The following is a 16,780-nucleotide window of genomic DNA, read 5'->3' on the forward strand; positions in this document are numbered from 1 at the left end:
CTCACACACACACACACACACACACACACACACTCTCTCACACACACACACACACACACACACACACACTCTCTCACTCACACACACACACACACACACACACACACACACACACTCTCACACACACACACACACACACTCTCTCACACACACACACACCCACACTCACACAAACACACACACACACTCACTCACACACACTCACACACACAGAGTTAAAGCACAGAGTTGCTGTGAGTTTAACTGCCAGTAGAGACAGGCGCGGGCCGCTGGGGGTGAGCCCATTGTGATGGAGGGGCTGGAGGCTTTTTCGGGTCTTGATTCATTTGAAGTGTCATATGTGGGAGGGTTCATCGGGACGGGGGCTATGGGAATTCACCAAACACTTTGAGAAACACAGAGGGAAATGCTAATGGAGAAATGAATATTCAGCACTACCTCATCGCTGGCTTTTATTTCCCCCATATCAGGAACTGAACACATTGTGAAATGACATTAATGGTGTGGAATTGAAGTTGAACCTTCTTCTGGAAATGTTTAACAGCGAGGATCAGCGGGGCTTGAGTCCTGTCATCTCACTTCCTCATGTAATGTCATCTTCCCTGTTAAAGTCTTAAATATAGACATGATCACATGTGACGATCACAGCTATGATCTCTCTGAAGTTAGCATTCATCTCTTCTAAGCAGGAAGTAAATCAAATGGAAAGCGCAGGAAGATTATGCCATGCATTTAGCTCAAAGTCTCACGTGATTATTTCAGACAATGTTGAAACTTTAACCATGTTAGAGATCTCCTTCATGTTGTATACGGGACGAGTTTGGGCAGTTTTAGATCTCTGTCTGTCCAGAAATGTTTCAGTGCTGTTCTCGAGGGATTCTGTGTGTTTCTGAGAGATAAAGACATGAAGATGAGAAGCAGAGAGCTGTCAAAAGAAGCGTGTGTGTGTGTGTGTGTGTGTGATTTAGAGCTGATTTAATGATGAATTCACTCTCTGTGGAGCTCTAAAGCTTCCCTCTGGTTTCTGTCCATACTAAAGCGCTGTAGTGGTGTAGATGTAATCTCCAAACCTCAAGCTATTACTTTTGTTCATATTAGAGTTGGGGATTTGATATGTACGATAGCTCATGTCAAAAACTCTGCGTTTACTGTAAATCATCAGAACTGAGTTTTAGCTGGTGGGTCACGTTCTCACACACAAATGTCAGATATGTTGAAATGAGTTACTTTGGAAAAGTTAAGTGAATAGGGAGCTTACAAGTGACCAATTTGGAAAGACTACATAGAAACCTGTCCTTGTAATCGTACTGATGTTCATTTGTAGTGAACTTCAAATATTGGAAGAGCCAGGGCAGTTTTTATATACTTCTATTGGATCTGTCTGAAAGAAGAAAATACACACCTGGGATGGCTTGAGAGTGAGTAAATCATGGGATCATTTTCATTTTAGGGTGAACTATCACTAAACAAAACACTTAAAACTTCCCAACGTAAGATTGCACTTTATTTTGAGTCCCCTTTAGACATTCTGTTGACTGGGAGTAACTTTGAAAACACATGTCATTTAAGTCTCATTTCTTTTGATGATCCTCCAATCGACATTCAACAGACTATGAAAGAGTTTTCAACCACACAACAGCTTGTTCTGCTGACCCTAACCCAACAGTCTCTAATGAGAGTTAGTTCACGTCTAGTTGTAAAGTGTAAACTGACCCCTGTGATGTGAATGGGGTCCGAGACACATGCAGGCCTTCAGCTGTTGGCTAGCTCATGGTTCCAGGTGCCTTCAGCTATTATGAAATATGACAGGTGTGATCTATAGCATGAGATGACTAGCGCCACCTGTCTCTGAGTGAAGTTTTACTGTGTGAATGTACACATGTCCTGACAGTATCCAGAGATCACCTCTGGGGCTGACCGTCAGCAGAATAAGGTTTGGTGGAAGGCTAAAATACTGTGGCAGTTAGCATGTCTCTACAGCACTACCTCTTTGACACCACACACAAAATACCAGAGCAGCTATAAAATTAGCTTCTTAATACAAATCAGAGTAGAAAAGGCTTTTGTCTGGTTGGGCCAGCTAACGCTCAATCAAAGACACCTCTTCCTTTTGTGCAGCATTCATGTGGCCAGTCTCCTGCCATTTATCGAAAAAAATAAGAGTTCGAGTTTGGTTTAACTGCAGTGAAATCCGCTGTCATTCGCAAGGTTTTAAAACGTTTTGGAGCAGATGGGTGGAAGGTGCCAGGTCTTTCTGACCTGCTGTTGAATCCTTGCCCATGATCCTGGAGATGAGCGCAGCAGAACTGAACGCACTCCGTGTGCTGCCAGAGAAAGTGTTTACCCATCAGTCCTCAGTGTGAGGCATCACCTGTCAATCACCATGACAAATGAGGAGCACAGGGACCCAGCGGCGATCAACAAGAGACCATCCAGAGCAGTCTGGATCACGTGTGAAGGCCAACGGCAACCGTTTCAGTTCCACAGAAGGTGACTACTGGCTCAAACGCAGGAAGCCCTCAGAGAGTGACGTCAGACAGCTTTACAGTGCATTACTATACCCCACATCAGATTCACCACTCATATTTCCCCTGGGCACATTTGTGGGTGGTTCGTTCGTAAAACCAACAATTTGTGCAATAATGGTAAATGTACTGTAGTGGTGCTTTAACAAATGATTTGCTAATGATTTCTACAGAAATTTACTGCAACACCTGCTTTTAACAACACTTTTAATGCTACATATAGAAATAAAGGGACCAGAGACCTTCACTTTTCAATGAGCCATGTGTATTACACCACAAATCACCATACAGTCAGTAATCCTACAATGTGCAGAGTTATTCAGTTGCAAGGGAGACATTGAATAGTCCAGACAATCATAGTGGCGTCTTTAGCTACCATGAACTTAGTCTTAGGGATAGTAGGAGCAAGATGAAACAGTACTTAAGTGCATTGTTGATGAGGACACATCTGCCTGGAACCATACGAACTGTAGCTTGTAAAATGAACAATAGATGACAAAGATGTTGCTGGCAAACCGAAGACAATCCCCTTTTTGATCAAGGTCCTGGTTACAATTGAGCTGCCTCCAAATGCCTGCACGTTGAACCCTCTGCAGCAATCAAACAATAAACTTAGTGACACCATTAACAAATGTACCCATCTCATTTACATACACATTCCCTAACATCATATATACAAGCAAAGTACTAACAGGAGTACTTACACTTGAGTTTAAGAACCTCAGGTTCCTCAAATCAGGGCCAAAAATACAAGAAAGCTTTATTGAGAAAGTTTCGCCATGTGGTTAACACATCCTTCCCACCTCATACTTGTTCTCTCGTCCTTTTTTATGTTACCAGGCATCTCACTGGCTAGAGTGCCCCTAGTGACAGGATTAAATATTGCATGTATAGAAGGTTAATGGGACCAATGTAACTGTAGAACTGTTACAACACTTATGAACTAGGGCTGGACAACGCGTCGAGGTCATCGATGACCTCGACGTATTTTTTGCAAAATATGCGCATCGATTCGTCGACCTGTTTTTATTTCTCTAAAAAACGTGGAGCATTCGGGGATTTTTTTTTCTCCATGACAGGCTGCTGGCTCCCACTGGTAATTTTTTTTTTTGAAAAGCACTCTGTATTAGCTTAAAGCCCTCAAGTTTACATTGGTTACTGTATTCTTTCAAGCTCTAAACAAGACCTTTTTTATTGAATGCTAGACAAAGTTGTTGTTATTTTCATCTGAAATAACTTTTCTCAGTAAGCTAGGCCCTATGTGTTCAGTAAGCTTGTTTCAGTAAGCTATGTGTTTTCAAGGCTTCAAGGTTTTATTGAATGCTATCTCTATACAAGTGCAAAGTAATGCATTCTTAGTCAGTCTTTTATTTAGTAATTTTAAGAGCATTAACATATATTGCAATGTTAAGGAATTAATGTTTTTTTCATTCAGATATGTAAATCAACATGTATAAATTGTTAGTAGTCAATTAATGGGGAGATAATCGAAATCTAATCGGTCTGAAAAAATTAATCGTTAGATTAATCGATGCATCGAAAAAAATAATCACTAGATTAATCGTTTAAAAAATAATCGTTTATCCCAGCCCAATTATTAACTAAACGTTTTCCCTCAGTAAACTCCTAAATACTGCATATAACACTTAGTAAGCTAGCTAAGTTTAGGTCTGATGTAGGACAGGGGTGCCGACCCTGCTCCTGGCGATCGACTGTCCTGCAAAGTTTGGCTCCAACCCTAATCAAACACACCTGCCTTTAATTTTTAAGTGAGCCTGAAGACCTTAATTAGTTGCTTCAGGTGTGTTTGATTAGGATTGGAGCTAAACTTTGCAGAACAGTCGATCGCCAGGAGCAGGGTTGGGCACCCCTGATGTAGGATAAAGAGATCTAAAATAAGGTCATGCAGAATAAGACATTGATATGTACTTTATAAATATTAATAACATGCCTGTCATATGCATGCTAATAAGCAACTAGTTAACAGTAATTGTGTTCCCAGTAATAAGTGTTACCCAGGTTCATTCTGCCCATCTTTCATTCGCTGCAATTTTTGTCGAAATGGTTGTGTGATCGGTTCAAAGAGAAACGTGCTTGGGTTTCATGAATTGAGGATCTTCAAACCCACTCTAAATGGTATGATTCCTCGTGAGAAGTGTAAAACTGAAAGGGCTTTCTCAAAGCTCGAGGAGGGAAATGTCAAAACTGCGCAGAACTGAAACTCAAGATCTTTCTACTTACTCTGGGTTTTGAACTCCTACTCTTGTTGTTGTTATCTAACCCGGTTCTGGAGCTTGTATTTTCACTCGCATTCACAGGTGCAAAGCTTCATATCTGTACTTTTCAAATTTCGTATGCCTTGGAACTGTCTGAGTAATTCCCATGGAAGCAGAGCAGACTTTCCCTTTAGCACTGACCTAATCCATTGTTATGTGACTTTTAAAGGTTAAGGTTTTGGACCTGGTGAGCTGCTTCTGCATCAGCATGCTTAGAGTTAGGGAACGCATTACAAGTAGCGCCAGTTACATAATCAGATTTCTTTTTCCAAGTAACTTTGTCAAATAAGTAACGGCAGTTGCTTTGTCCTCCCATGTACACTCAAAAAAATGACTCTTTGGCTGAACATGATTCTATCATGGACAGTGGTTCCACATGTTTGTACCATGTTATTTGGACATGAATAAATCAAGTTATAAGGACTTGTCTACCTTTAGTTGAGTTTACTCAGTTTGCTTTAGTTCATCCTACATGAAAGTGTTATAAAAACATTAGCAAGTAAGATATAACTTTTCTTTACACATGATGTTAATTGTTTGCAGTTTAAGGATGTTACTATGTGTACATCATACACTAGCACTCTCATTAAAGTTGCTTTTTTTTTAAATTAAGTATAATAGACGTGCTTTCAACCAGGTACTCAACCCAACTACAAGCTCCACACTTCACCACAATGGTAACTCGCACAAAATACACCAATATAAAGTCTTTTAAAATGCCCACATAATAGAGCATTATACATGAAAAAGTCTCCTTATTATCACATTTTATTAAAAACTGCATAAAATAACACTTTATTTCAACATTTTCTCTCCCCATATCCAGTCCTGTGCAAAGCATGATGAGAAGTGTAAAACTTATTTTGAGGGACTTGATTGAAACATGTTCTTTCAAAATGAAAACTTTATGTTAAACCAACGAGAGACAGGTTTAAGTCAGTTTAACATGACACAATCATGTTGAAATGAAAAATAGCCAAAATGGCATTAATTCAACATGAATTGTTCAGGTAAAGTGAACAAAACTAAAAATTCATTTTTTTGAGTGTATTGACTGACAGCTCCCCTGTCCTGTGTTGAGATAAATCAGAAGTGAGTTTCAGAGATGTTGCTTGGAGCATAAGAAACAAATGGAGAAAAAAATTTTTTGAAAAAAAAAAAAGTATTCATATTTCATTCTATGTCCATTGTAAAGGACGGCAGGACTAAGTTATTCAAAAAATAATAAATAAATAAGGCAAGTATAAGCAAAAACAATGTTTTTTTTCTTCATCAGTCAGTTTTCAGGCTATTTTTAACCAAACTTCGTACAAAGATGATTCTCAACTATGTTACGAAAGATATAACAGAATGATCTGATACACTACTGTGCTTTATGCTATATATGTGTAAAATGTCCATAAATTGGTATTCCCATATACCCTGTATCTACATATTGCATCGTGTTATATATAAGGAGGAATATATAGGAATATTGATCTATAACTTCTTGTTGTGTTCTTGTGAAGATTTGAAACCCCAAGACATTTTTCTGAGATATTTAAAACAAACAATTTGAAAATTGGCCAAATTTAAATGAGAATTACAAAACATTAGCATATTTCTCTGAGAGTGCTAAATTTGATTATTCTGTCCATATCAGTTAAATGTAGTATTTAAAGACCAAGCAGTAGGAGAGTTTATGATCAAACCTCTCTAAAAAGCCCAGAATGCAAAAAATATGCAAGTCCAGCCCAGGTGACAAAAAGTAACGCAAAAGTATCAATGCATCACTTTCCTTAAAAAGTTACTAAGTAACAATGCAATATTGTAATTATTGCATTAGATTTAAATGTAACTTTGGACAGCCTTGCTGGGAATGTCTTAGCAGAAGAGGAGAATAAGAGGGAAAGCCAGTGGAGAAATGTCCGTTGCTTTGGGACTGTGGTCTTTGTGTGGCAGCGGTGCACACCTGGGGAGAGAAAGGAAATGTGTCTGACATACACTCTGCACACACAAGGAACAGCAGGATACGATTAATGACCGCCGAATAAGATTGTTACAGTATGGCCTCCCTTTCTGCTGGACTGTCATATTTCACAGCACGGTTTCATGAGAGGCCGTCCATTCATCGCCTGTGTTTTTCTTCTCTCTCTTTCTATTTCTCAGTCAGCTCTGTCATTGATATGCAGCAGTGTGTTCCTGGAGCAGTCTGTAGACTCAGAACAGCTGAAACAGCCCGACGCTGACTCACGCGTGGATAACTCTTGGAAACATTCAGCTAATGTTTTGGAGTGCTTTGAAATACAAGTTTTACTATCACAGACGTTCCTGAAGTGCACATATGACACATTGAGGAAACATTTAGGTGTTATAATGTTTGACATGAAGCCCGTGCATAACAAGTTCATTTCTGAGCCTCTGTTTTTGCTGATTGGCCATGCGATCCCTTGCTGACAAGATGGAAGTGACAGCTGTTTGTTTCGCTTGCCCACCATTTCACAGTTTTAGCCTGCCGATTTGTAGTACAACAAATACAAGACACCTGCGAGGGTTGGGGCAGAAATCTGGCCACCGAATGTTTTGAGTTTCCAGCAATGATTAAGGGTGAAACTTCCAGCCGTACTGAACAGTAAGTCTGGATTTCTCTGTGCATGAGCACGGCTGTGTTTGTTGACACACTGAGGAGGGAATTTCAGTGTTTTCACACTTTTCATCAATCTTTTCAGCGTATTATGCAGGAGCAGGGTTGACTTTTCCCAAAGCCAGCTGCATATGCTTTGAACCAAACCACCATCAATATAATCATGCTTCTCACCTCTCGCCACAACTTTCTGTTTAGAGCCATTTAGATACAGTATTGTTCAAAACAATAGCAGTACAATGTGACTAACCAGAATAATCAAGGTTTTTCGTATATTTTTTTATTGCTACGTGGCAAACAAGTTACCAGTAGGTTCAGTAGATTGTCAGAAAACAAACAAGACCCAGCATTCATGATATGCACGCTCTTAAGGCTGTGCAATTGGGCAATTAGTTGAATTAGTTGAAAGGGGTGTGTTCAAAAAAATAGCAGTGTGGCATTCAATCACTGAGGTCATCAATTTTGTGAAGAAACAGGAGTGAATCAGGTGGCCCCTATTTAAGGATGAAGCCAACACTTGTTGAACATGCATTTGAAAGCTGAGGAAAATGGGTCGTTCAAGACATTGTTCAGAAGAACAGCGTACTTTGATTAAAAAGTTGATTAGAGAGGGGAAAACCTATAAAGAGGTGCAAAAAATGATAGGCTGTTCAGCTAAAATGATCTCCAATGCCTTAAAATGGAGAGCAAAACCAGAGAGACGTGGAAGAAAACGGAAGACAACCATCAAAATGGATAGAAGAATAACCAGAATGGCAAAGGCTCAGCCAATGATCACCTCCAGGATGATCAAAGACAGTCTGGAGTTACCTGTAAGTACTGTGACAGTTAGAAGACGTCTGTGTGAAGCTAATCTATTTTCAAGAATCCCCCGCAAAGTCCCTCTGTTAAAAAAAAGGCATGTGCAGAAGAGGTTACAATTTGCCAAAGAACACATCAACTGGCCTAAAGAGAAATGGAGGAACATTTTGTGGACTGATGAGTGTAAAATTGTTCTTTTTGGGTCCAAGGGCCACAGGCAGTTTGTGAGACGACCTCCAAACTCTGAATTCAAGCCACAGTACACAGTGAAGACAGTGAAGCATGGAGGTGCAAGCATCATGATATGGGCATGTTTCTCCTACTATGGTGTTGGGCCTATTTATCGCATACCAGGGATCATGGATCAGTTTGCATATGTTAAAATACTTGAAGAGGTCATGTTGCCCTATGCTGAAGAGGACATGCCCTTGAAATGGTTGTTTCAACAAGACAATGACCCAAAACACACTAGTAAACGGGCAAAGTCTTGGTTCCAAACCAACAAAATTAATGTTATGGAGTGGCCAGCCCAATCTCCAGACCTTAATCCAATTGAGAACTTGTGGGGTGATATCAAAAATGCTGTTTCTGAAGCAAAACCAAGAAATGTGAATGAATTGTGGAATGTTGTTAAAGAATCATGGAGTGGAATAACAGCTGAGAGGTGCCACAAGTTGGTTGACTCCATGCCACACAGATGTCAAGCAGTTTTAAAAAACTGTGGTCATACAACTAAATATTAGTTTAGTGATTCACAGGATTGCTAAATCCCAGAAAAAAAAAAAATGTTTTAAAAAATAGTTTTGAGTTTGTACAGTCAAAGGTAGACACTGCTATTTTTTTGAACACACCCCTTTCAACTAATTGCCCAATTGTACAGCCTTAAGAGCGTGCATATCATGAATGCTGGGTCTTGTTTGTTTTCTGACAATCTACTGAACCTACTGGTAACTTGTTTGCCACGTAGCAATAAAAAATATACTAAAAACCTTGATTATTCTGGTTAGTCACATTGTACTGCTATTATTTTGAACAATACTGTATGTTCAGGTAGAGAAGTCTGGGTCATATTTTATCCCAAAATAAGAAGAAAAATATTTTACGTTTGTGACAGTACGTGTCTTAAAAGAGAGTGTATCACACAAAGAACCAAAAGAAGTTAGGTTTTAATTATAAGAACAGTGAAGAACAAACACATACATAACTTTAAGGACCGACAAACCAGAATTATACGGACAGGGTTTATAAACGCATGGAATTTAATCAGAATGAACAGAAACAGGTGGGGAGTAATCAATTAACTAAACAAGAAAAGGAAAATTACCAAATTAGGAAACTCAAAAAGAACAGAACAGAAGTCCATAACTGTGACATTACTCAAGGGGGTGCCCTCGGTGACCCGAGGAAGCTCAGGTGACCCAGGCGGAGCTGGAGACTTGGGAGGCCCTGGCGGATATGGAAACTCAGCTCAATGGGGGATCAGGAGCCATCCATGGGCTCGACTTGGGAGATCGGGAGCCCGCCGTGGGCTAAACTGGGGGTGCTCAGGAGATGAAGAAGGGGTGGACGGAACCAGAGGAGGTGTATAAGATTTAGGAGGTGAAGGAGATTCAGGGAAGTGCCCTATAGGGGAATCTGGGGAGAGGATGGGTGCTGAGAATTATGGAGGTAATGCTATGTCCATAATATTTGAGCAGGGAGAAGGGGGCTGGCCATGGAGGGTGCTCTGGAGGAGAGGGCAATTTAATATATACATGGCTTGCCATATGAGTCGCCGGCGCTCCTGTCTTTGGTGCGGTGGGAGTTGGGATCATGGACGCACCCCTGGCTTAGCTGAACGTGGAGGCCTTGACCTCGTCACAGGCTGCTCTGACGCCTGATGGAAGCAGCTGAGCTCGGGAGCATACTGGGGTGGTTGGGTTTGGGCAGGCAAAACAAAACCCGTTCCTGAGGGGACTGGATGAAGAAATTTGGACTGTTCATGAACTTCATTAACTTCGAAGTCAGAATTTTCAAACAGAGGACAAGATTAATGAGCTCGATCAAGGGAAAATCACCACAAGGAAGAGTGCAGCGGATTGTGTCCTCTTAAAAAACAAGCGCCCAGGAATGAGTCGTGATCGCTCAACATGTTTGCGAGCTTGAGGAAATCCTCTATATATCGCTTCCAACCTCCAACCGCTCTGCCACAAACACCTCAGCGCTTCCTCGGCCTTCATCTTCAGTAGCGGTTGGTCCTTCTGTGACAGTACGTGTCTTCCAAGAGAGTGTATAACACGAAGATCCAAAAGAAGTTAGGTTTTAATGATAACAACAGAGAAAAACAAACACATACATAACTTTAAGGACCGACAAACCAGAACTAGACGGACAGGGTTTATAAACACGTGGAATGTAATCAGAATGAACAGAAACAGGTGGGGAGTAATCAATTAAATAAACAAGAAAAAAAACAGAAGTCATTAACTGTGACAACGTTCTTTTTCATGACATTTAAAACGTGTTCTCCAAAAATTCTCATTACTGTAATATTTTTGGATGTACTCGTTTATGTAACGAGTGTTATTCTCATTATTAACATGAATGCTTTCTATTACTATCCATTGTAATGACTGTGCTCTGACCATATTACTTCTCTCTTTACCAGTTCATATCATATTATATTAACTGATATCATATGATAGATGTTTTAATGCTTGTTATTGCTTTCTTACTCTACTCATGTTTTTAGTATATTAGTCATGTATCTTCAGCATTTATTTTGTTATTTCCAGGTTAAATATAACCTGCATACGAGGTTCTTTATACACCCATAGAGTGAAGTTGGAATTGAACAATTCAAAATTATACCCATAAAGAACCTTTCATTAACAGAAGGGTGTTTTAATCTAGAAGATTTTGCAAGAAATTATTTGTATTAATTGGTTCTGCATAGAAAGCCTACTCAATTCTCACAATAGTGTTGACTGATTCAATGGATTTTAATGTCAAATGTTGCTCTGATTGCTGTAATTTGACAGGAGAGCAGCAGACGTTCACACAGAGGAGTGTAAGACAGACTGACCACTGGCTTGCTCCGGACACTCCTCTGGATGTGTTCTTTCTGCTTTGGACAGATGTATGTGTTGAACATATGGTGCTGCTCATATCTCACACCTGTTCCACACAGCTGCCGCGCAAAGCTCTCCATTAGCTCCAGCTTTGTGTCTGAACACAGCTGCAGTGCATTCTGGGGGCACGAGAGGGCTGCATACGCCTGCAGGGCACAAATGTCTCCTGATTAAAAGCCTTCAGGAAGAAACCAAACTTTAATTTAACATGGCGGTTTCTTCGACCAAAGGATTTTACCTTGCATACCGCATGTCACGCAACCCATCGATGTAGATGCCTTTTGTGCACTTTATTGCATTGAATGTGCACTTGTAGTGCACTTTAAATATTGGAAGTATTAAAAATATATATATATATATATTATTTGTAGTAAATGGCTTTTTTAAAAAGTACATTTTAAATCAAGTTGTAAATACAGTTATTTTGACGTGTAGTCTAACATACTAAAGCACATATAAGGTACTTGATTGAATTGTAGTGTGTTACTTGATTTTACAATTAAGTTAAGTGTTTTACTGTTACAAATGTGTAATTACACATATACCTAAACACATGTTTCAAATGGAAATGTCAACATATGAACGACGGCTCCTATTACAAAGCTCAGTACTTAGCTTCACATTGTGGCTGTTTACTAACTGATGTACAGAGATCTGGCCTGAGGCTGTATGACAGAGACACTTCACTCGTTCATGAATGAGAGAAATCACAGCCGCTTCAGGCCCTCCTTCCAGTTAAAAGAGCCAGTGGCCTGTTCGTTTACTCTATAACACACAGATACATGATCTGGACCTGCTGAAAAATACAGTTTTCAGCAATATCAGAGATTTTCAGGGGTTTCAGATTACACTTACAGTACTGTATGCTGTCCTCTCTTTGCTACTGCTGTTATCAGTGTTTCTGCTAGTGTGTTTATAGTGTGTTTTTATTGTCAGACCATTTTTTCTTAAAGTACTGAATCTTGAATGACTAGAACAAGCAACCTGGAAGTGACAAAAACAGTCAAATGTAAACTATCTTTTTTCCTTCGAAGGGACTGTGATATTTTCAAGCGTTTGATACTGTAAATCATCTAATTTCTCTTCTCGTTCTCAGGTAGGAAAAAATTATAAATCCAATTCACTATGCATTTCAACTGGTGTTCCACAAGGGTCAATATTGGGGCCAATTCTCTTTAGCATGTATATAAATTATTTACCCATGGTGTGTCAACAATATAAGTAATATCATAATGCAGGATGTCGATACAGTCATTTTCACGCATAGGTAAAAATGCAGAAGAGCTTGCAAATACGTTGACAGATGTTCTGGCAAAAATGATATCCTAGCTCAATCAGTGTTATCTGAAATGAAATGTGTCAAAAACAACTTGTATGTTCTTTTCTAAAGGACATAGTGCTAATATAAAACAGGATATTTTCATTCCACACACATATTTGTGGTTATTAGTTCAAGAGTATGATTATTTATAACACAATGAACACCATTTTTAATCTCCTTCATGTACGGTATAATGGACTGTATCATATCTTGACATTATTTCAGATCTGTACAGTATCTTCTACAGCTTGTGATTGGTTAGATGTTGAGTGTGATTAGAGTGTTTCTGTGGAGCTAATGTTAATTAACTGATGTGAGCTTAATACTCCAACTGAAAACAATCGAATGTTTTATATGGTTATATTTTATTTTGATGGTCCCCTTAATCAATCAACTAAACGCAACTTTCAACTACAAGCCAGCTATCTCTCATTAGAGTATTAATATGCTCAAGAATGGATGAATCTAGTCTGGTAGAGTAAGCTGACGTACTTTTAGAGACACTTATAGTCAGTTTATCTGTTGGTTAACCATCAAAATAAAGTGTTAGCATATATTTACAGTAGCAGACATGCTAATACTCTAATGAGCGCTAGTTGATATAGTTACTGAGTAACACAACAGCTGTCTAAGGGGTACCACCAAAATAACTGATATTACAATAAAAATAAAGCAAATGTGTCATATTACACATTTATCTGATCTGATATCTGATCTTATGGCTGTTTGAGATTATTATTATTATTATTATTATTATTAACATTATTACTACGTGTAAGTGGTCTGACAGCTTTAACTAAAGTAGCATCAGAAAAATGGCAAGATATGAGACTTATAATACATTATAACTATGAGAAATATAATCAGTGTTGGGCAAGTTACTTTTAAAAAGTAATTAGTTACAGTTACTAGTTACTTCTTCCAAAAAGTAACTAAATTAGTAACTCAGTTACAAATTTTTAAAGTAACTAGTTACTTAAGAAAGTAACTATTGCGTTACTTTCAAGTAAAATTAAATTTTAAATGCTCAAACGTGACCCCACCTCTACCCCTCTTTAAAGGAACTTAAAATACATGTGCATGTTCAATTATTTATGATAAATCTGAATATTATAATGAAATGGACACTTAATACAATACATTATTAACAGAAACATGAAACATTGTACACACATCTAAAAAAAAAGTTGCTGTGGGACAAAGTGAGACTAGCCTCCAATCAAATGCCATGTATGTAGATATTATGTTTATATAGTGGATCAATGCAAATAACACGATAGATTTTTGGGAACTTTTGATATTTCCTTTTATTGTTTCTTTAATTTCTTGAAGGAAAAAGTAATGTATATACTTCTATTTAGAGAAGGCTACTTTTGGATTATTTGGGCTCGTCGCCATACCTGTCTCTGGTTGACTGACTGGCTTGTGTTGTTCGTTGTGTGTCCTGTCCTGTCCGATGATGGGTCGTTCGCGAATGAGCGTTAGTGATGATGGATCGACTCGTTCGCGAATGAGCTTTTGATGAGTCGTTCGCGATTCGCGAATGAGCCGACTCTAAGAGCCGGCTTTTTTAGTTGAACTTCGGGAGCTGGCTCGCATATCTGAAGAGCCAACTCTATTTTTTTCAAATTTAGCCCATAGAAATTAAATAATTATGTAATAAAAATTGAAATATTATAGTCAAAGTCATTTAAAGAGCCGTTTGTGAGCCAAAGAGCCGGCTCTTTTCAGTGAGCTGAGTCAAAAGAGCCGAATTCCCATCACTACTATGCGTGCTTTCGAAAACCCGCCCAACTCTACCTCTGATTGGCTTACAATGAAATTTTACTCTACCTCAGCCAATCGTCAGCATTTATGCGCTTGTCTCGTGCTCTGCCCACTAACCAAGGAAGAACAGTAAAAAAAAGTATTTGCCTCTCGCTCAGAGATCTAGTTGGTCTGATGAAAAAAAAAAAAAAACAGCTTCATCATCAGTTATAGTAACGCGCCGCATTTTTTGGCAGTAACGGTAACGGCGTTATTAAGATGAGAAGAGTAATCAATTAGATTACTCGTTACTGGAAAAAGTAATGCCGTTAGTAACGCCGTTATTTCCATCACTGAATATAATCCATTGTAAAAGTGGATGTAACGTTCATTGTGTTATAAATAATCATACTCTTAAAAGCTATAACCATAAATAAGCAAATATTATAATATATTAAAACTGTTTTATATATATATATATATGTTAATAACATTCAGCAAAAGGACTACCAATGAAAACTAGCATTTGGGCTAATTTGGGTACATTTACATTCACAAGTGTTGATTAATGTACACTGTCCCTTTTTTGTGATAAGGATATATAGTTCACCCACGAACGTCACATAAGAGCTAATCTCAGGCTATTTGTAAAAGACACATTTTAAAGCAGAGGATATTTTACATATCTTTCTTTTTATTGCAAACAATATGATACAAAAGATGAGCTTCTTTTGAACGGTGGCATGTTTTACAGTTTTTCTTTAAAAAAAATTGTTTTTAATTAAAAAACCCAAGAGAAAGTGTTTTTCGTAGAGATGTAGCCAACAGCCTGCAGAAGTTGACATGTTAGAGACGCCAAAAAACAAACAAAAACCACAAGTTCCAGTTGTTTCTATAAAAGGTTTGATCAGGTTTCACAACTAGAAGTCATCAAGATTATCAGAGGAATATTTTAAATGGAAACATTAAGAAATGATAAATAAATGAGATGGTTAAAGCTGGAACTACAACTAATTCGCAATCATCTCCAGAAACATTTAGTCACAAATTAGCTGTACGAAGCCCAATTAAAAGAAAGAATGCAAATAGCATTAAGTCAAATGAACACTAATGAATAAATTAAAGAGGTTAAGACTGGAGGAATGACAATCTGACCAATGGCGAGCTGCTGAGAGCCTCAGGTCAAAGGGCACTTCCTGTTCCTCCTCCGGGAGCGTGATCTCTGTAGGCACAGATGGACTCGAGGCAGTTTTCAGACACAAGAGCTCTTAGGCACGGACTCTAGAAGCACCTGCTCGTGATGACAAATCAACACGCTTTGACCAGGTTTTAAGAATCCCCCACAAACATATACAAAGCAGAAATATCAGGCAAACGAGTCTTTACAAAAATGTCACCAGGGTGAAGTCCGGGAGGCACAGAGAGCTGCGTATAAACACATACACAGTACATACTAAAATAAGTATCTGGAATCTGTCCTCACAGAGGATTTCTCTTGTCTCATTATATCTACAAAAATATAATCACAATTTCAAAAGGCACAGTCGGGAGCCATTCCGTTTGTTTCAGTTTTCCAGCGTTTTCCGAAATGGGCTGCGAGTGTCCCAGAACGTCAGTGCCTGGACAGCTGGGTGTAGACGGGCTGCTGCTCCCAGTGCTGTGGACTGGACGGGACGCCGGTGGTGTCGGGGATAGGGGTGTACATGGGCCTCTGGCCGGGGCTCACGTAGCTGAAAGGGTACTGGCTGTAGCAGGAGCTGCTGGGACTCTGGTGCTGGGTGAAGTCGTACCCCGCTCGGCTGATGGAGGGGTAGGAGGTGCTGTAGTGCTGCAGGTGGAAGGAGCCGTAGGACACGTGGCTGGGACTCAGCTGCTCCGTCTTGATCTGCGTCCGCTGCTCGCCGCCGGTCATCGATGACTGCTGCTGTTTGGACATCCAGACCCCTCCGGCGGAGTACACCTGTGCGCCGCTGCTGACCCCCGGGTGTCCGTGAGGAGGCAGGTACTGGTCAAACTCATTGACGTCGAACGCCTCCATGTTGGAGATGACGTCACTGCTCAGCTCGCCGATGTCCACGGCCCCGAAGTCGATGCCCTCCTGCAGCGGACGGCCTTCACGCTTCAGATCTGCTTTGCTGGATGGCAGCTCTGTTTTGGGGGTTGTGGGAGGTGTGGGGGGACCCTGGGACTGACCTGAACAAGAATGAAACCAAATTGAACATGCAGTTCCAGAATTATGTTGCTGATGCAACCTGAAGGCTAATAAAGGTACACAGCGAGGTTAATAAGCCAGATCAGATTCAGGAGTTTCCCTGCAGGCTCCAATGAGGCATTAGATAAGGATCTGGCGCTGGGGGTTTTCAGAGGCTCCGGTCAAG

General features: G+C 39.6%; 1 protein-coding gene across 2 annotated transcripts in view; it reads right to left on the bottom strand.

Moving 5' to 3' along the window:
- Window positions 1-15,095: 15,095 nt before the first annotated feature.
- The window catches only part of LOC113047306 (transcription factor Sox-9), a 2,895-nt gene continuing 1,210 nt past the window's right edge, over window positions 15,096-16,780 (bottom strand). For both annotated transcript variants that reach the window (XM_026208663.1, XM_026208664.1), the window contains exon 3: window positions 15,096-16,595. In XM_026208663.1, the coding sequence (XP_026064448.1) occupies window positions 16,015-16,595 (581 nt within the window). In that variant the 3' untranslated portion in view covers window positions 15,096-16,014. The remainder of the gene's footprint in view (window positions 16,596-16,780) is intronic.

This window comes from Carassius auratus, chromosome 28, assembly GCF_003368295.1.
Source record: "Carassius auratus strain Wakin chromosome 28, ASM336829v1, whole genome shotgun sequence".
Taxonomy (NCBI): domain Eukaryota; kingdom Metazoa; phylum Chordata; class Actinopteri; order Cypriniformes; family Cyprinidae; genus Carassius; species Carassius auratus.